Here is a 20,209-nt window from a genome sequence, read left to right as displayed (position 1 = left end):
GAGAGAGGGGACGAGGAGGAGCGATGCAGCAAATGGTCGACAACAAGACGCAATGGCGGCTCACGACTCGCTGGATTTTAAAATTACACGATGGATGTAGCGATACAGACGAGCCAGTGCACAAGAGAAGTTTGCCACTCGTCTTGGACCGCCCTCTTCCTTCTCCATATGCTCACCTCGTTCTGCTTCTTGACCTTGCAGTTTACGGTTTGGGTCTTCTTTTCTGCTGTCTTCATTCTCACCTGCAGATGCAAAACGGGCCTTTCCCCTTTTGGCAGCACCTGCATTTGTGGATGTTGGGGGGCTCGGGGGCCTTGTGGTCCCATCGGTCCTGCCCGCGAGTGAGCTCGTGGGCTCTGAGGCACTATGGAGTGGTGATACGGCGGGTGCGGTCCACTAAAAAAAGGCCATCCTTCGGCGTTCCTCGTTCGCAAGGCATTCTTGTAGGGTCCCCGTTCTTTCGTCTGTCCTGCATACAATTGCAGGTGGTTGCAGGCAAGGCTTTCTGGTCTAACTTTGGATCTTTGTTCTTTCGTCTTCCCCAATGGTTCCTCATCGAGCGTTGGGTCTGTGTATCTGCCGTGTTCGTAATTCGTAATTGCTTCCACTTCTGTTGCTTATGATTCTGTCAAGGGTCGACTTTCACATGTAAATCTTTAAAGAGCCATACACTCATAGTCAAGATCTTTGTCAGGCTTCCCAAGGTCAACCTTTGGGGTACTACACACCGTTCTCTTCAACTCCTTTTCATAGATTTACCAATATGCCTTTTTGACTTGCAACGCACCGACGACAGAACCCCATCATATCCGAGAGTACTTGCGTACTTGCTTTCCCAAGACGATGAAAGTCTGAACTCTGCGGCTAAAACAGAAAAGGTACCCGAAGCGTACCCTCGTATACGTGATACTCTTTTCGTCAGACCGCTCTCCATTGACTCCTGGGCTGGGAACGTGTATTCCACCTCGATAAGCAATGATTTGGCAGCGGCTGGTGGTTGTCAAGATACCGACCATCGGGCGTCTGTATTGAATAATTCGAGCCATACGGGGGTGGTAAAATCTGGTCCACCGTTTATCCGTTTTCTGATTCTTATACGCAGTTGAGAAGTGAACTTGTTTTCGAGCTTGGTTGTTAACCGGAAACATACCAGACTGGGCCACAACCAGAGGAGACGAGATGAGAGAGGAGTTCTTTTACCGGCAGTAACAGGAAAGTCGTATCGTCGAAGCGAGGTGGAGTGTTTTCATCCGAATTTCGACTATGAAGCCGCAAAAGCACATTGGTATGTTGGAGCTAACGGAAGTTGCGGAGGTTGCCCGAATTTGGCCTTGCCCGTTTTGTCGCAGTCGTTGAGAACAACCGCCATGTTGATCGTTCTCGTTCCTCCTAACGAACACGTTGCTCTCAAAACGAGGTCTAGGGATAGACCTCCTGCCTTCTCCACGATCAATTTGTTGCGTACGCTCATGTACCAAGCACTTCATTGGCGCGGCATCGACAGAATCGACAATCCATCCCTACCAGGTCTCCATCAGCCCCAATGAATGATGCAATGCCCCCCGTCGCTTCATGGGCCATCTGCCGGTGAGGCCGTAGCTTAGACCCTAAGCGAGGGTGCTTCCTTCCCACTTGGCTGGGAAGGGTTAGGCTTCCACAAGTTGCCTTGGGGAGGTATTGAACAGGTGGTTGGGAAAAAGCAAAGGTACAACCATTTTGTAGATGTACCAAAACGGGTTCGGACCCACAGGCCTCGCCGACGTCGAGGCGCAGCCCTGAGTTGGAGAAATAGGTGGTGGCCGGGGCCATGGTTGGTCGGATTTTGGATGGCATCCAATTCATGAGGCCTTTCCTGCCTTTGACCTGGTGAGTTTCTGTGTCCTCACGCACTTTCCCAACAAAATGGATCACAGGCAACACACCTCTCCAGGTTTTCGTTTAGGGCTGAAGGCAAGTGTGATTGGCTGTCTTCCGAAACAAACATTCCACAACCCACCCTTATTACAGACTCGTAACAGAACATAGCAAACAGTGGAAGGTTAGAGAAGATACAACGGGACACGATCCATGGTGCCGTCCGAGACATGCAGGACAAATACAAAACAGAACCGCATCGGTGGGGTGCAATGCTGCCAGGTACATCTGCGATTTGCACACACACTTCAAGGACCTACCTTCCGATGATGCGAACACACGGCAGTTGGTGATGTGGTTGGTCAGTTTTCGTGAAAGTGCCTCGTTCGCATCAAACATCGTGCTATGCAAGTCGGACGAGCGTCGTCTGGTGCTTGCACCTTGTCTTCATCGCTCATCACGGTAAAGGCACCTGAAAATAGGAACACTGTCGATTTTGCAAGAAAATAGACAGCAAATGGGGAAATGGCACGGCTACTCCGGAGCCTTGGTCATTTGGCCAAGGGACGAATGCAGGCATTGCTGCAGGCACAGATGCAGCACCCAGGCAGCAGTTTGTACACCAACCAATGACAAACCGACATTTGTGATCGTATTTAGAGCTCTTTGGGTCCCTTGAACCGTTTGGGACGACATGTCCGCGAAGCAGCAGTAGTGTCTGTTTCATGATAAACTTGTTGACAGGTGTGGGATGTTTGATATCAAAACGGAGAGCAGCTGATTGATCGCCAGCGTGGGGACGGGGCGTGGGGCTAGAGTCGACTTCCTGTTCTTTCCTGTAAGGGTTGCACTCTACCCGTAGAGGACGCCTTGTAGAGCGAGCAAGCATGGCGATGCTTGGACTCAAATGCAAAATATCGTCAAACATTGTAAATAAAAATAGAATGAGTAATCGAAAATCGAGTGCCTCGGCACGGTTGTTGTGTATCTCCTCATTTTTTGTGTGGTAATGCCTCCCGGACCATCATTGGTCGACAGCCTTTCACGGGAGCTGTGAGGCTGAGCACGGCTGGACTGTCGTCATTAAGGGAACATGGAATGTTGATTACCGCGATTGTGCCCTGGGTGGATCGCAGGTGTCTCGCACGTTCGTCGGTTGCAGCCAAGTCCCTTGGAAGACACCGAGCCTGGCTGTTGCGTTGTAGTCATCCACGTTCCCATCTGTCAACCATCGTCGTCTCCGTCTGACATGTATTTCTTGCATCGGCAGGATGGACACAGAAAGGCTGAGGGCGTGTCGAGGCAGAGCGCCTGTGCCTGTATTCTTTTTTTGGTTATTCGGCGATGGCCTATTTTGTCATACTTTGCAAGTACCTTGTCTGCCTTCTCCTTCACTTTGTCTTAATAAGACTCCATGTCTTGGGGGCTGACGCCTTGAGCTTTCCAGAAGGCCACCACTGAAGTGTGTCATTTGCACCTCTTGCAGGATCATGCGACACCAAATTCCTGTCCGCTTCGCCTTTGGTGCCTGGCGCAGACATTGCTCTTACCGTACCAGGAACGACTTGGACGCCGCAGCAAGTCACGAGCACAGCAGACTCATAGTGGCCAAGCTCTGTGAGTTTGTTTTGGAGGGGATTTATTTCGTAGTGGTGTGCCAATATTGGCATCTCCATGGTGTCGTCGCAGCGAGTGGATCATCTGAATTCCGTCCTGTTCATCCTCCCCTTGTTAAAAAGGGCCAAGAGAAAAGAAACGAGCAATACGAATTAGGGTGGCCGCGCTCTGCCCACCATCTTTAGGAGTTTCCGTCTGCCGTGGGCGGGACGACTAAGACATGGCGATCTTGGCCCAGGGCCATTTGTTGGGCTATCTGAGACATGCATCGGTCGCCTTATTGGGTGGAAAGCTTGGGGGAGCTGGAGTCGATGTGAGGATTGAAAGAGGGCAAAACTCGCTGTGACCATAAGCAAGCAACAAAACCACTCCAGCAAAATACCAGTGCTCGATTCTGGCACAGAAGGCACGAAGCTAGGGCGAGATAGAGCCGGGAAGGGACGATGAAAGGAATTCGAAGAGTGCCCGAATCAGAAGTCACTACCCAGACACAACGCCATGCAAAGCGGTTAAGAATAGAAACAAATGACGACATGAACGAAACAAATCCGGCAGAATGGGGGAAGGAGCATTGGTGGTCAACAGGGGCTCGGCATGGCCAGAACAGTGTGTCTGTAAAGGAGGAGGTTTGTAGGGCAATGGGAGGAAGCGGCGACCGTTGAAAGCCCGCTCGCTGCTCAACGGTGTGCGGAGCGCCTCTTGGTCCTTCCATCCTCTGTGGACGACGAGCCGCTTCATTCTTGATCCTTCTGAAATCGGTCTCTCCTTCCCTAATTTGAATGCAGTTTTGTGTACTTGTAGTGCACCCGTAGTCTTGTTCCTGCCAAAATGGTCCCGAAAGCTTTGGCCAGCCCGGAGTTTGCGCGCTATGGTCGGGGCGTTCCTTCCCCAAACACAGGAAGGTGTTCGCAGAGATCGTCTTGCTCTAAACAATGCTGGCACCTTCCCCGGTCACAGGCAAACGAATAAACAATTCTACGAGGAAGGAACAAATTGGGGAAGGACCTTGGGGAAAGGAGAGGGGGAAAGGGACATAAACACCAGCCTTTCCGATTGCCAATTTCATCTGCCCATATGTCCATTTCTTCCGCAACAGTCTCTTGGCTTCTCCCCTTGTGCCTGACCACCATCTACCACCATCCGCGCTCCCCTTTTCGCCACCAAGCTAAAAACGGCAGCCCTCAGCCTCAAGTCAGACAGGCTCCAGACTACCACGACCAGGCTATCCGCAGCGAATGGGCGGCCGGCTCTTACACTTGGCTTGGTATGGGCCTTCCGCCAGGCCCGTGGAACTAAGGCCCTCTTACTTCGTACTTCGTGCCGTCCCACTCAATACACGCCAGAAGCACGCGCTCTTGGCCTGCAATGATCGAGGATGCGCCGGCTTGTCGATACAGAGGTGTACGAGGATTGCTTGTTAGGGCTGACAACGAGGTCGCACGGAGACCACGGCTCCCGAAAGCCCAGTATCTAGCCAGGCCTGCTCCCCGTTCCTCCGCGATCGACCGTGGAATGGCAATGACAGGCATGGCCCACCCCCAGCCACAGCCCTAACGGACCTTTTCCAACCTCAGACCAAATTTGGCATCTACCTCCGTCATGTTCTCCTTCCTTACGAGCAACTCCTCTCGGTGCACACATTGCCGGGGGCGCAAGGAACAGATGGACGCGGCCAACGTTTAACGTTGGCGTCACCCGAAAGTAACTCGGACATGATGGGCCGCAGAGCTTTGTGTCTGTCTGGCCTCATCCCCAATGTCCACTTGACAATTTGCCACTCCAAGGGGGGGTGGGCGGGGGGCAGTTTACGTGAGGCACATCGCGATACGAGAGTGAGCAAGAGGGTTGGAAACCAAAGATGCAACCCACGGGGCACACGAACGTTAGATAACAGAAGCATCGGGGCAACCAGCTCGCAGCCCATATTTTTCGGGAATCAGGCCGGCGCTTACAGACGGAGGCCGTCTCGGTTTGCTTGCGATACGATGACCTCAACATTTCTGACTGTTTCTCAGCCTCAGCTGGTTCTTTGGGCCTGTCCCATACCAATTTTGTGTTAAGTTGCTGCATGGCGAATGTTGGGATGCGACCAGATGCTCGCATGAGACAACACCTGGAGAAAAAAGAAATCTAATGCGAAGTGCGTGGTGCTGTCCGCCACAGAGCTGGAGCAACCCAATGCTGCACCTAATACAGCCCAGTTTGGTAATATGCAAGCCACACAATAAGGCCCAGAGCGGGCCAGGCCTCCACCAATGTTGCGTTTTGCGGATATGTCACAAGCCGATACGGAGTGTGATGTTGACAAAACGTCCAACCAACCCACGATCCTGCTCAGGGAGACCACTTGTGTGAAGACGATCGAGCAAACAGCACAGTTTGCGATGTGAACAATAATGGGGTAAACGGGCATATGCGGGCCAGTTTCGTAACAAAGGTAAGAATCATCATACTAACTACCAAGCCACAGCCCAAGACGCACTAAAACCAAAAACAGTAACAAGACTCTGATGGCAGCACAAATATGTCCCAGTGTGGAAAAGGACGAAATAAAACAGTTCGCATTGCCATTACAGTGCATCGGAAGGGGAACGACCTGTTATTTTCGATTCCAGGCGGCGGTCCAGCAGCCCACGCTTTGCCGTTGTTCTGTGCTCTGTCTGACTTGCATATTCGAGCCAGGGTCACGGATCAGGCAGGGATTCTCACACGTTACTGGTTCCCACAAAGGCATGGCTGGGCAAACCAACCAAACCAGGCAACAACGAATATCACCAGAACAGTCGGTCGTTCGATGGCCTTGGTCAGATTCGCTTCCTATTGCATATGCCGATGCACCAAGAGCAATGACAGAGCCACAGAGCCACATAACCGAAATGGCAAACATCCCGAAGAGCAAACGCCCCGTAAGCACGCTGCGTCGCATTCACTCTCAGTGCCATACTCTCTAGGGGCCCAAGGACCCCATTTTAGGCAGTGGAGCAGCCCCGGCAGACAGTCGATCCGTGTCCTCGAAATAGCTGCTGCGGACTTGTTTACGAGCGATACCACAACCGTCAACGGCGCGGCCGACAGCTCTCCACCTTGTGCCTTGCGACCGGCATAGCCAAGTGGGCTTTGCACTTCCGCCTAGTTCCAGTTCTGCTAATAGGCGCTCTCGTGGCTTACAGGCATGCCGTGCCATGATGCTCTTTACTGTCCTTCCTTTCTGGCCGGGGCTGTCGCATTTGGGAGAAAGTGAGAATGAGGACGCAATGCCCTACAGCATCACAAGCCACTCCCTCCCACACACACTGCCCTACGACATAGGACAAACGACGCAGAATACAGGACTGAGGATACAGGACTGAGGATACAGGACTGAGGATACAGGACTGAGGATACGGGACTGAGGATGCAGGACTGAGGGTGCAAGACACAGTCCCTGTGTATCGCCCTGCTGCATGTTTGCATTCTGACGGGATCTTGCCGAAGGGTCAAGGCCGCAGAATCAGTGGCCAGCAGATTCTGACACAGATGCACCGGGTAGACGCACACGCACACGCACACGCACACGCACGCGCACGCGGATGCAAATGCAAATGCAAATGCAAATGCAGGCCATAGGGCAGAACTGTGGTCACACCAAGCCAGTGTCCATCCAGTGGTGTGAACCGCGATCCTACGGGCCCCAGGCCTGGCCGCACAACCTGACTTCATCGCAACTCCATTTCTCTTTTTGGCTCAGTTTTGCTCCCACGGTTTCGATTTTTCAGAAATCATCTTCGTCTTTTCCAGAAAGAACATGTTTTGTTACCCTTCTTTTTCTCTCCCACGGATTTCCCCTTAATTGTGATAATTTTTGTGTCATTTCTCGTCTGGCGCTTTCAATTACGGCAGGCTGCTCTGTACTTTGAGCCTCGTTAACCTATTCTCTCCTCTTGTCTTTGTTCTGACTCCCACGACTCACACCTGCCGCTAAACCCACGCACTTATGCACACTCCCACCCGCCGCATCCACACCTTCAATATTCCCATTCTCCATAAATCGTATATTTGGACAAACATAGTAATACTGGCACACACCTTCCTCCCACGCCCCTCCTCACCATCTCTCCCCCGACTGCGCCCTTGACGCCCAAGCAACAAACAACGAAGCCCAGGAAGCTCGCTCTGTCTCCTATGGCCAGTTTTGGACGTCTCCCTTCCTCTATGCGTATCGTTTTTCGTTCTCGTTTCCTGTCGTCTTGTCTTCCGGTGCCTGTCCCTGCGCCCACTTCTGTTCTTACACCTGCATGCTCTTAGTCCACTAGAGCTGCAGTAACTCCCACACCAAGTGCGCCTTAGTCACCGGGTGGATTGCCTGAACAAGTCGTCCCAATCTCTCAACTGTCGACATGGTCCCCATCCTCATGACGAGCCTTTCTCACCAGGCTACCAAGGAGTATAAGGCTACGAGACCATCCCTCACCTCCTCCCATGTTGTTCCGGCTATGAGTCTCTCCATGCTCCTTGCTCTTCACCATATTTCATTTGTCCTTTTGCGTTTTCACAAACAGTCATAGGATTGTTGCCTTCGTTTGTCTTTCTGTTTCTCCAATTTGATCCCTCTCTTATTTCTTTTATCCTATTGTTTGCCTTCTTGAGTCGACGTCCTGCCTTGCCGTGGTCCTTTCGTCTGCGTGTCCCACTGTCCTCCTGTCGTCTTGTCTTCTTGTGTTTCCATCGCTCCCTGTTCCCTCTTCCCTCAGTCTCCCTCCGGCCAGTGCCTCAGAACTGAGCCACCCTCGTTCGCCTATTTGGGAGTTTTGTTTCTATATTTTATTCTTCTTATTCTTTTTTTGTCTTTCGTCTATCAACTCCGGCCTATCACTTTACCCCTCCGGTATTTCCACACAAAGTTCTCACATACGGGCAGTGATCTCACCAGCCTGCTTGTTTGTTACATCACTTCTTTTCTTCTCCTTTTTTTCTATTATTTATTATCTCTTCAACGCAGCTTTGTATTTATATTCTTCCCTTTTCCCATTTATCTGATACCCCCTCCTCCTGTTTTCAGCATCTCATTATAAACGAGAAACATCAGAGCAGCAACCAATATTCAAAGAGCAATAGCAAGCCAAAGCCAACGCGCGAGCTCCATCCAGTCTGTCGTCCTGTTCCTTTATCACGACTTCGGCAATTCTTTCTCGCCAACCTAGGATACAAACAAAGTGCCATCAGTGCTTCAGCATCGCCAAAATGTGTTATCGTCTCGTGGAGCGCTTCTCGGTGTGCGGATGTGTCTATTACAAGCACGCCGTTGATCGTTGTGCTGCGTATAGTCAGTCCGGTCATAAAGTCCAGGAGCGGACAATCCCGGTGGGCTACACTTGCGTCGATCACTCTGAGCCACCACAGGGGGCATATAGCTCCGATGCCTACACATACTCGGACTCGGGTTACTACAGCAGCCAGTCGCACAAGAGCAGCAGGCGCCGGTGAAGTGTTCTGTCTTCGGTAATGGGGTGTCGTTCATCGACGATGTTGCCACCGTTTGAGATTTTTGAATTCTGGGCCTGGGTGCGGTATCTCTATTCCTTCCGGATGAGGCCATTTTCCAGTGTGCGTTCGCCGTCCCAGCTTTCCTATCTCTTTGTTGGCCACGATCGTCTCAAGTCAAGCTCCGCTCCGCCTTAGCCCAGCAGAACCTTTCCGGACCAGACGAAGGACATACAATTCTTCATCAGAACCGGCTTGCTTCTCTTGGCCCACGCTCCTCCCACTCCTCAATGTCACTCTTCTGTCCCCTCTCATTCTTTTTTCTTTCACCCCCAGCTCATCGTCGGCAACACAAAACGACGAACAACCGCTTGGCAGCACAGCTCGAACACCAACACAACCAACCGTTGCCGAAGACACGACGAAGACAGCCTTGAGAAGAGACGCCACACACTGCTCTTTTCAAGACGATATGAAAAAAGGGCCGACAACGTTTTTTGCATCTTGCAACACATGCAACACAGTTCCCTCTTTCTGGTCCTCTGACTTTTTGGACACTTCTTGGCAGCCCTCTTTCCCTCTTTATCGTCACCATTTGTGATTTCCCCCTTTTGCGCTTTCTTTTCGACCTTCTTCATTTTCTTTTTTCATCTTTTTGGGAGCATAGCATCGCATCGGCCAAGGACATTGTGGACCAGCGTGATTTTGGGACTTGCATAGGGACGTGGCAGGACGGCTATCTGCCTCTTGCCACGCCCCCCGGATTTTCTTAATTTTTTCCTTCTTCATTTATTGTGAGATGACCACCAGTGGTTTACATTGCGACCCAGTGTGGCTACATTCTCGATCTCTCTTCTCCCCCACTTGCCCAGCGGGTATTTCCCTTCTTTTCTCCTACTGAAGCGTTCAACCTCCCTATCACCGCTCGGGCTCGATTAGTCCATGCGCTGGGCAGGCGTGGTTTGTACCACTTTCTTATTCTTCTTTCTCTTTTTGTCTCTTCTTTTTCCTCTGTCCTTGTCTCTTCAGTGGCATTAGAGGAAAACGGTCTCATAGTGGGCGTTTTGTTTTGATTTTCTGGCAACTGGATATGGATTACGGGTCGAAAAGTATGGTACTTTTAGGATACCACGGGTTTTTCTTTTATCGGAGTTTCTGTTTTTCTATTTTCTTTCTCATAGGGTTCCTGGTTTGTGTTTCTTTTTGGCTTTCTTTTCCTTTTCACATTTTGATGGGCATATTGGGAGCGATTTTGGCCGGGTCTAGCCTTTCTATTTTCTGTTTTCTCTTGTTCTTGATTTGTTCCGCGTTTTGCATTTCTGGCTGATTGTATTCATAATGTGCTGCTCTGGAAGCAGTCTCTCGTTTTGCCTTTTGCATCTTTTATGGCTTGGACGGCCCCTTCCTCCTTCTTCTTGTTCGCCTTGTTTCATTCTTCTTTTTTCCTTAACGATATATGGATCACGGAACGACAGGTCTTTGGGACGGAAAGTAACGTGCTGGACGGCACAAAGCGAAGGGATCATCTTGGGAGAATCAGAGAGAAGTGGGAAAGCCGCTGGCCGACTCGCTCACTCCATCTTTGCATTTCTCACCCCACTCCCCTCATTTGTTCTGCAGGTCATTCTACTTTCCTGTTCCTGTTACGATGGCAGTGCCACCGTCTCTCATTTTATTTTAGTACGCCGGCTTACGCACATGGCCATGAGAAACGGGGATAACGGAAACGAAAATCAAAGCATCGACGCATCGAACGCAAACAACAAGGTCCGAGGTCGGAGGGGTCACCAATTTCGTCTCGCCTCTCACTCAAGTCTTTCTCACCACACGACAATTCTGGCAATTGGCTTTGGAAGGAAGCTTACCAACAAACCCCATCAATATAACTTTTAGTCTAGAACCAGATAAACCGTCCTGTCTCGTTCTGCTCCTCCCGTCTGCAGATTTTGTCGTCGTTTGGCTTTTCTGGTATTTGGTCTCTGGTTTTTCTTTTCTACACCTGTCTCACGGCCGGTCCGTGTATGTCAGGGAGATTAGAACCCCAGGAACCTTCAGAATATAGTCCCATACGGAAGACGCACTTCGGACGAAGGAGCTGAACAGTTGGACACTGAGCAATCAATGCCAAAAACATTTCAAACAAACTGTGTCGCTGCCAGCCGTGCTTTTCTGGACGTTCACATCAAGTATGACACTGTTCGTCTCACAGTCTGCTTCCTGCCTAATTTCTGACTCTCTAGATCATATGATCGTACAGCCTAGTTGACAAGCCTGGCCGTCCTCGGCTTGCGAAGAGTGCTGCCGTTTTTCGAGGCAACGCCGGGCAGTGCTGCAATCTGCCTTGGTGGACTCTTGCCGTATTTTGCGGTTCTTCCGTCTGACTTGCCATTTGGTTTATTCTTGGCCTCCTTGCTGCTCTCCGCCTCGGTTTGGACGGATCAAGGTGTGGGCGCCATTGTGTAGCAAAAACTCACGTTTAAGGCATGCATAAGGTATTAAAAATAACTGCAATGAGAACCGGCAACAGCGCGTCTGATTCAATCCCCACACAGCATTCGATATACATTATGCACCACGCCACAGTACCACGCCTCTTGTTTTCTCTTCTTATAACTGTCAAATGTGGGAAAAGCATTGCGGCTTAATGGTCTCCCGTGCCTTTTTTGACTTACAACGAGGATGCAACCAAGCAAGAGCTGGTGTCAGACCCCTCTCGGCTCATATTGTATGATTCAGTGGAGCGTTTGCCGTGCCTGTTTTCGCCTTGTGTTCCTCGGTGGTTCCTAGGTATCCGTATTACCCCGGTCATTTAATCCACGAGGCATTTTATGCGTTTCCGGGCAGAAAGGAAACAACGACGACAAATATAATAATAACGATACGTCCAAGTAAAATAGAACCACATGGCGCTGGACTGCCACTTAAGCGCGCCCAGCCGCACAGGCATGGCCGGATCTTAATTTATTTGCGTCTAACCTGTACTCGTCTCGTCTCGCTGTGCTGCATTGACATTTAGGGCTGGCTACGACCCTTGTCGTCAGTCCAGAATTGCCGTATCCAGTAGTAGAATATTCCACAACGTGCACACAAGTCTCATTCACCATCGTTGCCTGGCCACCGCAAGATCAGGCCATCAGACACAGCCAGCTAAGGTCAGACCAGGCTAGACAAACCAGACAAACCGCCTCTCCAGTGTACGTCTTTCTGTGTGTGTTCATGGTACCTCGGCAGGTGGCTCGTTCCGTTTCCTCAACTTTGACCACCTTGCACTCCCCCGGTCTGTGTGTGCATGGACCACTTGTTCGTTTTTGGACCCTTCGCTGACTGGTATCAGATTTGTTGGACGCGGGAGATGGTGTCAATTACTATTTCCCCGTCTGCTATCCCCCGCCATTTTTGTTTTTCAAGGGCCCGTCCCTCGTGGCTTGTAGCGATGTTGGGGCTTATTGCACTCGTGGCCGCTCACCCACCGCCGTTTCCATAAATAGATCACGTACTTTATGATACGGGTTTGGCGAGACTGGGCAGAAGCTGTTTACACAACAAATCTCACCTCCAGAGAAGCCGTTGACGGACCAGTGGGTCCATCATAGTTGCATCTACAAGGGGGTTTGTATGTTGACTGTATCAGATATCCAATGAAAACAAACTTCGCAGCAAATCTGGAAGAACATAACAAGAACGCAAGTACAGCGCAGAAGCGAGACTCCAGCCACCTACACCTGCAGCGCAGTGTCCTCACGAGCACCGTGCGTACCCTTGCGCCAGGCTCGCTGCGGATCCGCCGCCGACGACACCGCCTTGGCCTTGCCTGCCGGGCCCCAGCCGCCGCCGCCCGGCGTGCACACAATAATGCGGTCGCCCTTGTTCATGGGCGCGCTGTTCTTGGCGCCCATGTTGATCTGCCGCTCCTCCATCTCGCCGTCCGCGTCGCCGTCCGCGTCCTTGTCGGTGGCCTCGCCTGCCTCCAGCCGCTTCAGGGCCACCTCCCAGCTCGCCTTCTCGACCCGCCGCACCCACAAATTGAGGCCACACTGCCCCGGCTCGCCGCCCGCCAGCCCGTACGGCTGGTAGACGCGCCGTTCGCTCAGGATCGACACCTGCAGCGGTATGCGGAACTCAATGTCGCGCACCACGCCGTCGCCGCCGCGGTGCTGGCCGTTGCCGCCCGAGCCCGTGCGCAGCGAGAACTCCCGAAGCAGCACGGGGTACCGCCGCTCAAACACCTCCGAGTCCGTGATGCGCGTGTTGGTCATGTGCGTGTGCACGCCGCTCGTGCCGTCCCAGTCCGGACCTGCGCCGCTGCCGCCTGCAATCGTCTCGTAGTACCCGAAACCCTTGACGGTGTCGCTGCCCGCCACATTGCCGCCGAACCCAAACGTCAGGTTGTTGCAGTCGCCCTGGCTGGCAGCGCACGCCTCAAACGCCTTGAAGATGACGTCCGTCACGCGCTGGCTCGTCAGCACATTGCCGCCCACAACGGCCGCCCGGTCCGACGGCGACAGCAGCGACTTGGCCGGGATCTTGACGGTGACCGGGCGCAGGCAGCCCTGGTTGAGCGGGATGTCCTCGGAAATCAGGCACCGCAAGCAGTAGATAATGGCGCTGTACGTCACGGCCTCGGGCGCGTTGATGTTGCCGTAGACCTCGGGGCCCGTCCCTGCGAAATCAAACACAGCCTCGCCCTTGTCGGCGTCAATCGCCACGCGCAGCCGGATCGGGCTGCCGTCGTCCATGTAGTCCACCGCCGCCAGGTCGCGGCCCTCGAACCGCTTGCTCACCTGCTTGAGCAGCGTGCGCACGCACAGCGCCGCGTTGTCCTGGATCGCCCGCATGTACAGGTCCACCGTGTCCTCGCCGTACTCCTCAAACAGCGTCTCGATCAGCGATATGCCCTTTTGGTTCGCCGACACCTGCGCCTTCAAGTCGTTGATGTTGTCCGCAAGACACCGCGTGCCGCTGCAGCCTGGATACTGCGCCGGCTGCTTGTAGAACAGGTCCACCACCAAGTCCTCGTCGAACCGCCCGCCCGCCACAATCTTGGCGCTCTTGACCGCCGCCCCCTCCTGGTACAGCTCGCGCGAGTGCGGTGGCATGCTGCCGGCCGTGATGCCGCCAATGTCCGCGTGGTGCGCGCGCGATGCCGCGTAAAACAGAATGTTCTCGCCCTTGCGGTCAAACGCCGGCATAATGAGCGTCACGTCTGGCAGGTGCGTGCCGCCGTACGACGGGTGGTTGCTGATGATGACGTCGCCCTTTTCGAGCCGTCCGCGCCAGATCTCGGCCTGTCGCCGCACACACGTCGACAGACTGCCCAGGTGGACCGGCAGATGCGGCGCATTGGCCACGAGCGCACCGTCGGCGTCGAAGATGGCGCACGAAAAGTCCAGCCGCTCCTTGACGTTGGTGCTGACACTCGTCTTTTGCAGCGCGCGCCCCATCTGTTCCGCAATCGCCATGAACCGGTGACCGAACACGCTGAGGAGGATTGGGTCCACCGCCTGGTCTTTGGCGCCGTCGCCGGCGCTCGTGGCTTCCGTTTCCTTGTGGCCGCGCCTGTCGCGCTCAATGTCGATGATGACATGGGTCGCCAGCTTTGTCGCAGCCGTGCTGGGCGCCACCACAATCGTCTGCGTGCCGTCGGCCAGCACCGCCGGTCCTGTCACACGGTCGCCCACCGCGAGGTCCTCGAGCTTAAAGATGGGCGTGTCCACGCGCCCGCCGTCAAAGTACACCCGGGCACGGTCGTGGCGCTTTGCGCTGTCACTGGCCTGGACGTCGCCGATCGTCACAGATGCCAGCTGCTCGTCCACCGTCTTCTCGTCGTACCGGAAGCTGCGCCCAATGCCGCGCACACGCACGTCGTCCACGATGATGTCGCGGTCGTCGAGCGTGAATCCAAACTCGTAGCGGTGGTGCCGCACAAACGCCTGCCCGTACGCCCACCGATCACCGCCAAAGTGCTCCTTGGCCTCGTCCGCTGTCGGTTGCACAATCATCAGCGCCGACTCCGTGCCGCGGTACCGCATGTTGAGGTACTCTTCAAACACCATCTCGTCGTCCGAGAAGCCCTGTTCGCGGAGGGCGGCGCGCGACCGCTCGCGCAGCTTGTCCATTTTGTCGCGCAGCTCGCCCACGACGCCCTTGCTCTCGCCCTCCTGCCACACCTTGGATTCGGGCTGCTGCTGTTCGTCTACAACATCCGCCAGCGCCATGCCGTATGCCGACAACACCGACGAGTAGCGGTGCACCAGGATCTGGCGGATGCCCAGCGACTGCGCAATCGCCACCGCATGCTGTCCGCCCGCTCCGCCAAATGTTGCCAGGCGGTGCTTGGATGGGTCGTGGCCCTTGGCCTCGGTGATGGAGCGGATCGGCCGCGTCATGCTCTCGTTGGCCACTGTCAGGAACCCAAACGCCACCTCCTCGACGCTCATCGTCTTGCCCGTCGTGGCCTCGCGGTTGATCTGGTCCGTAAGCTTCTGGAGGGCCGCCTCGCTGGCGGCCACGTCCAGGCCCTCGTCCTCGTTCTTGCCAAAGATCTTGGGAAAGAACTCGGGCAGCAGGCGGCCCAGATAGAGATTGGCGTCAGTTACGGTGGCAGGACCACCCTTGCGATAGCATGCAGGGCCAGGGTGGGCGCCGGCCGACTCGGGGCCGACCACAAACAGGCCGTTGCGGAAGAAGAGCATCGACCCACCGCCGGCCGCCACTGTGTTGATGTCCAGCTGCGGCGACTGGATCGTCACGCCCGCTGTCGTTGTCTCAAAGGTGTGGTCATAGCGGCCCTCGCCGTAGCGGGAGACGTCCGTCGATGTGCCGCCCATGTCGAAGCCCAGCACGTTGATGCGTGTCTTGGGGTCGTACGACGTGATGGCATAGCCGACCACGCCGCCCGCCGGCCCAGACAAGATCGCCTTGAGCCCCGTGAACTTGTCCACGTCGACTAGCCCGCCGTCGCTCTGCATGAACTCGCAGCGCGCTCCACGGCCGGCACCACTGGCCTTGTCTGCGTCCGACTTGTCCTTGACGCTCTTGCTGCCCAGGCCGCCGGCGAAACCCTGCTGAAAGCCGGCAATGTATTTCCTGATCGCCGGCGTCAGGTACGCATCAGCACACACGGAGGTGGCCCGCGACACGAGCTTGATCATCGGCATCAACTCCGAGCTCAGAGAAATGTGTCCAAAGCCAATCTCGGCCGCCACACGGCCAACCAGCGCCTCGTGGTCTGGGAACGTGTATGCATGCATCAGGCAAACGGCGATGCTACGGATGCCGCTATCGTAGACGGCCTGCAGCTGCGTCCGAATGGCGGCCTCGTCCGGCCGCTGCAGAACGCGCACCGTCTCACCAGACACGCCCGACACAAGCTCCGTCTCGGGCAGGGACGCTTCCGGTGTACGGGCCTTCACGTGGGCCTCAGTCTGCCGCCGCTCCGGGTCCTCCGCATAGTCCTCGAGTGTCACCCGCTCGTCGATCTCGACCACTTGCTCGTACAGCACGTCGGGCTTGCGGATGGCCAGGTCGAAGATGCGCGGCCGTGACTGGTTGCCGATCGCCAGGCAGTCGCGGAAGCCGCGGGTCACCACCAGTGCAATGGGCTCGCCCTTGCGTTCGAGCAGCGCGTTGGTCGCCACCGTCGTGCCCATGCGGATCGAGTCGATTTGTGCCGTGTCGAGTGCCTCGCCGCGTGGAATGTCGCGCTTCAAAAAATGCGCCATGATGCGCCGGATACCCTCAAGCGGAGCGTCGGCATAGTTGGCCGGGTCCTCGGACAGCAGCTTGATGACAATGTGCTCGCCGTCACGACTACCGAAGCAATCGGTAAACGTGCCGCCGCGATCGATGGCGATGGAGATCTTGCCCTTGCGGGCGGATGCTGGCGTGGATGCCATTGTACGCTGAATGGAGAACAAAAGAAGAAGAAGAAAGAAGAAGAAGAAGAAGAAGAAGAAGAAGAAGAAGAAGAAGAAGAAGCAGCAATTAAGTGGCAATAGTGACAAAAGTGACAAAAGTGATCCAGAAATGAGATGTCGTAAACGCTTTGATGCTGCAGATGAAGATGCTAAAGTAGACTAGAGGCGATGAAAGTGGTGTTGATGCAACGATGCTCAACCTCGCTGATTCGGTGATAGCAGCTGCCCGTCTATATATCAATTCGCCGGGGGCATCGTAGACTCTTCTTCTTTTCCGTTGTGTATCCCAAATCACGATGTTTGGAAATTGGAAAATCGAAAAAGCTCAAAAGTCAATACATGACAGACGGAAAGGGAAGCCGGTGGTCAGCCCCGTGACACATTGGTTTGGCTTGGTCGTACCTTCCCTGCGTATTTGTGCGGGAAAGTACTTTCTGCGTGCTCTGCCGGCAGTCAGCGGATCCGTCGTGGCTTCCTTGATCGGACAGGCCTGCCGGAGCTCTTATCGCCGTATCGCCCCTCCATGCCTTCCTTATCGGATGAGGTCGATAGCGCCATTGCACAGCAAGAAGGTGCCAATGGTGCCTGCCTAAGTAACCCCTCGTGCCTTGTGATGTTGGAGCCTCTCAGGAATGCAAATGTATGCGAGTGGCTGCTTCCGCAATAGGCGTAAACATCATGTCCTCCATGCCTGCCTATTTTGAAACAAACCATTCAACGTCGTCCTCTTTGGTGACCTCTTCTAACTCTCAATTGCTACTTTCGCCAGCATCCTCCATCCAACGAACCTCTCCATTTTCGCATCGCCAGGAGCTTTACCCTGGAGTAATTTTGGACCGGTATTACAAATACTAGGCGAGCACTGTGCGTTCGCTGCTCTCCCCACGATATCTTACATAACGAATCCTTCGGGTACCAGCACTCAAACTGGACATAGAACCTGATCCTCTTCCGGTCCCGTCGAGTCTGCTTCTGCTCTGCTGCCGTCCTCGCCCTGCATTGCCTCTTTCTTCCGTTGTCGTTGCTTACTCTCGACTGAAGTCTCTGAATTATTGCCCGGATGCACCTAGTATGCACCCTTCGCACTCGGGCCCCCGCTTCTGACTCATGCTGACGGCGACCGTTAGGTTTCCACAGGCTGCAGCTGCACGTCTTGCACGGTAGTTTCCCGTGGTTTACAAGCAATTCGCCCGTTCTTACCGCTTACGGACGTCGGCTGTAGCCCTACAAGTCCTGCTTGACTCGTGCTACAAAAGTATAAGAGTTTGCAAGGGTGACACTCGACAAAAGAAAGATCACGACACCCAAGGAGCCAATGTCATAATATCTGCGGCATAACCTCACGCAATTCGACACTGCCTAGCACTATGGGAGGCTTCACCGACGAAGACTGGGCCAGCGTGTCCACGGAGCTGCCCACCACAGAAGATGCCGTCATCAAGCAATATCTCAAAGGCCGCGAGAGCCTGATCGCTGAGGAACATAAAAAGAGGAGCGGTATGTGCAGTTTCTCAGCTCGGCGTGCCTTGCCGTGTGCTCAAAGGCTCGAAGGCTAATCCATTCCCTACCAATCCCCCAATCCAGATTATGCTTTCCGCCAGGGACTCTCTCCCATTGCTCGGAAAGCATGTGCGATCGTCGACCGCATCCGCGCTGACGAACGCCGCCGCATCTGGACGCCGAAACTCGAGGAGAAGATTGCTACGGGCGAGGGAGGACCCGACGCTGGTCGCGATGACGGTGCCGGCATGACTATCTACCCCGGCCAAGTGTTCACACATGCCAAGGGCCTCATTGAGAAAACCGCGCTTTGGAAGATTGTTCGCAAACTGCCCAAGGGCTCCCTCCTGCACGCCCATTGTGACGCCATTGTCAACTTTGAGTTTGTTTTCAACGTGTTGCTCGAGACGCCGGGCCTGCACATTGTCGGCACATCAGGCCCGCTGGCCACGCCGGCCCAGCTCGCCGAGCGTGTCGTGACATTTCCCTACCGCAAAGTCGCACATCACATTGTGACCGAGGCCGAGAGCAAGGCTAGTGGCGGCTCCAAGAAGGCCAACCCGGCGCCCTGGGACCCGAGCTATGTGGCTGGCACGCCGGTGCTGCTGACCGAGGCGGCAGACGCGTTCCCTGATGGTGGGCGCAAGGGTTTTGTTGCCTGGCTGAAGACACGCTGTACCATCTCTCAGCTCGATGCCATCGAACAGCACCACGGCCTCGACCACATCTGGGACAAATTCCATAAATGTTTCCTGATGATGGGCGCCATGATCCACTATGAGCCCGTGTGGCGCGCGTTCCTGCGCCAACTGATGCGCCAAATGTTCGACGATGGCCTCAGCTGGGTTGAGGTGCGCATCAAGTGGCCCTGCGACTACCACCGTGAGGGCAGCGAGGAGCCCGAGCCGGACTACCTGCATCTGTTTGGCGTGGCCGAGGAAGAGGTGGAGAAATTCCGCAAGGAGACCAACAATGCCTTTTGGGGCCTGCGCTTTATTTGGACCGAGCTGCGCAGTTTTGGCGCCCGCGCCATTACCGAGAACATGGACTACTGCATCACCACCAAGCTGGCCTACCCGCAGATGATTGCCGGCTACGACGTTGTGGGCCAGGAGGATCTGGGCCGTCCACTCAAGGACCTGCTGCCCGAGTTGTTCTGGTTCCGCAAGCAGTGTGCCGAGGAGGGCGTCAACATTCCCTTCTTCTTCCACGCAGGCGAGTGCCTGGGCGACGGCGACGATACCGACAACAACGTCTTTGACGCCATTCTGCTGGGCACGCGCCGCATCGGCCACGGCTTCAGTCTGTATAAGCACCCGCTGCTCATCGATCTCGTCAAGGACAAACGTATCCTCATCGAGTCGTGTCCCATCAGTAACGAGATTCTGCGTTTGTGCGGCAGCATTCTGTCGCACCCATTGCCTGCCCTGTTGGCGCGCGGCGTGCCCTGCGGCCTCAACAACGACGACCCGGCCATCCTGGGCCAAGACTTGGAGGGTGTCTCGCACGACTTTTGGCAGGCCCTTCAGGGTTGGGAAAACCTGGGCCTTGCGGGTCTGGGCTCCCTCGCCGAGAATAGTGTGCGGTGGTCAGCCTTTGAGGACGAGACCAACGAGGAGTGGACGCAGCACATCCGCGAGGCGTCTCTGGGCAACAGCATCAAAGCGCAGCGTCTCAAGGAGTGGAGCGTGCAGTGGGAGAAGTTTTGTCTGTGGGTCGTGACCGAGTACGGCGAGCAGTATGGAGATGACGACTGATTTTCTCAGAGCGAGATGTAGTAGGCTATCTATAGATGGCGATGCTGTTCTTATTGGATCTTTTTTTTTTCTTTCTGTTATTGCTGTACTTTCACCAAGGCGTGT

The 20,209-nt window shown here is 54.6% G+C and overlaps 5 protein-coding genes across 5 annotated transcripts; 2 read left to right on the top strand and 3 right to left on the bottom strand.

Moving 5' to 3' along the window:
* Positions 1 to 3,245: 3,245 nt before the first annotated feature.
* Positions 3,246 to 3,530, bottom strand: SPSK_05735 (uncharacterized protein; the record flags this gene model as incomplete). The annotated part of the gene is made up of 1 exon (XM_016732473.1): positions 3,246 to 3,530. The coding sequence occupies one exon, from the start codon at positions 3,528 to 3,530 to the stop codon at positions 3,246 to 3,248; it is 285 nt and encodes a 94-aa protein (XP_016583171.1).
* Positions 3,531 to 6,418: 2,888 nt separating this feature from the next.
* Positions 6,419 to 6,655, bottom strand: SPSK_05761 (uncharacterized protein; the record flags this gene model as incomplete). The annotated part of the gene is made up of 1 exon (XM_016732496.1): positions 6,419 to 6,655. The coding sequence occupies one exon, from the start codon at positions 6,653 to 6,655 to the stop codon at positions 6,419 to 6,421; it is 237 nt and encodes a 78-aa protein (XP_016583170.1).
* Positions 6,656 to 8,691: 2,036 nt separating this feature from the next.
* On the top strand, positions 8,692 to 8,934 carry SPSK_10676 (uncharacterized protein; the record flags this gene model as incomplete). The annotated part of the gene is made up of 1 exon (XM_016736998.1): positions 8,692 to 8,934. The coding sequence occupies one exon, from the start codon at positions 8,692 to 8,694 to the stop codon at positions 8,932 to 8,934; it is 243 nt and encodes an 80-aa protein (XP_016583169.1).
* A 3,713-nt stretch (positions 8,935 to 12,647) lies between these two features.
* Positions 12,648 to 16,826, bottom strand: SPSK_04827 (5-oxoprolinase (ATP-hydrolyzing); the record flags this gene model as incomplete). The annotated part of the gene is made up of 1 exon (XM_016731590.1): positions 12,648 to 16,826. One exon carries the CDS (start codon positions 16,824 to 16,826, stop codon positions 12,648 to 12,650), a length of 4,179 nt encoding a protein of 1,392 aa, XP_016583168.1.
* Positions 16,827 to 18,214: 1,388 nt separating this feature from the next.
* SPSK_05110 (adenosine deaminase) lies at positions 18,215 to 20,104 on the top strand (the record flags this gene model as incomplete). Its single annotated transcript, XM_016731861.1, has 2 exons — positions 18,215 to 18,344; positions 18,432 to 20,104. 2 exons carry the CDS (start codon positions 18,215 to 18,217, stop codon positions 20,102 to 20,104), a joined length of 1,803 nt encoding a protein of 600 aa, XP_016583167.1.
* Positions 20,105 to 20,209: the final 105 nt, after the last annotated feature.

This window comes from Sporothrix schenckii, assembly GCF_000961545.1.
Source record: "Sporothrix schenckii 1099-18 chromosome Unknown Cont49, whole genome shotgun sequence".
NCBI lineage: Eukaryota > Fungi > Ascomycota > Sordariomycetes > Ophiostomatales > Ophiostomataceae > Sporothrix > Sporothrix schenckii.
This window is presented reverse-complemented; position numbering and strand designations above follow the sequence as displayed.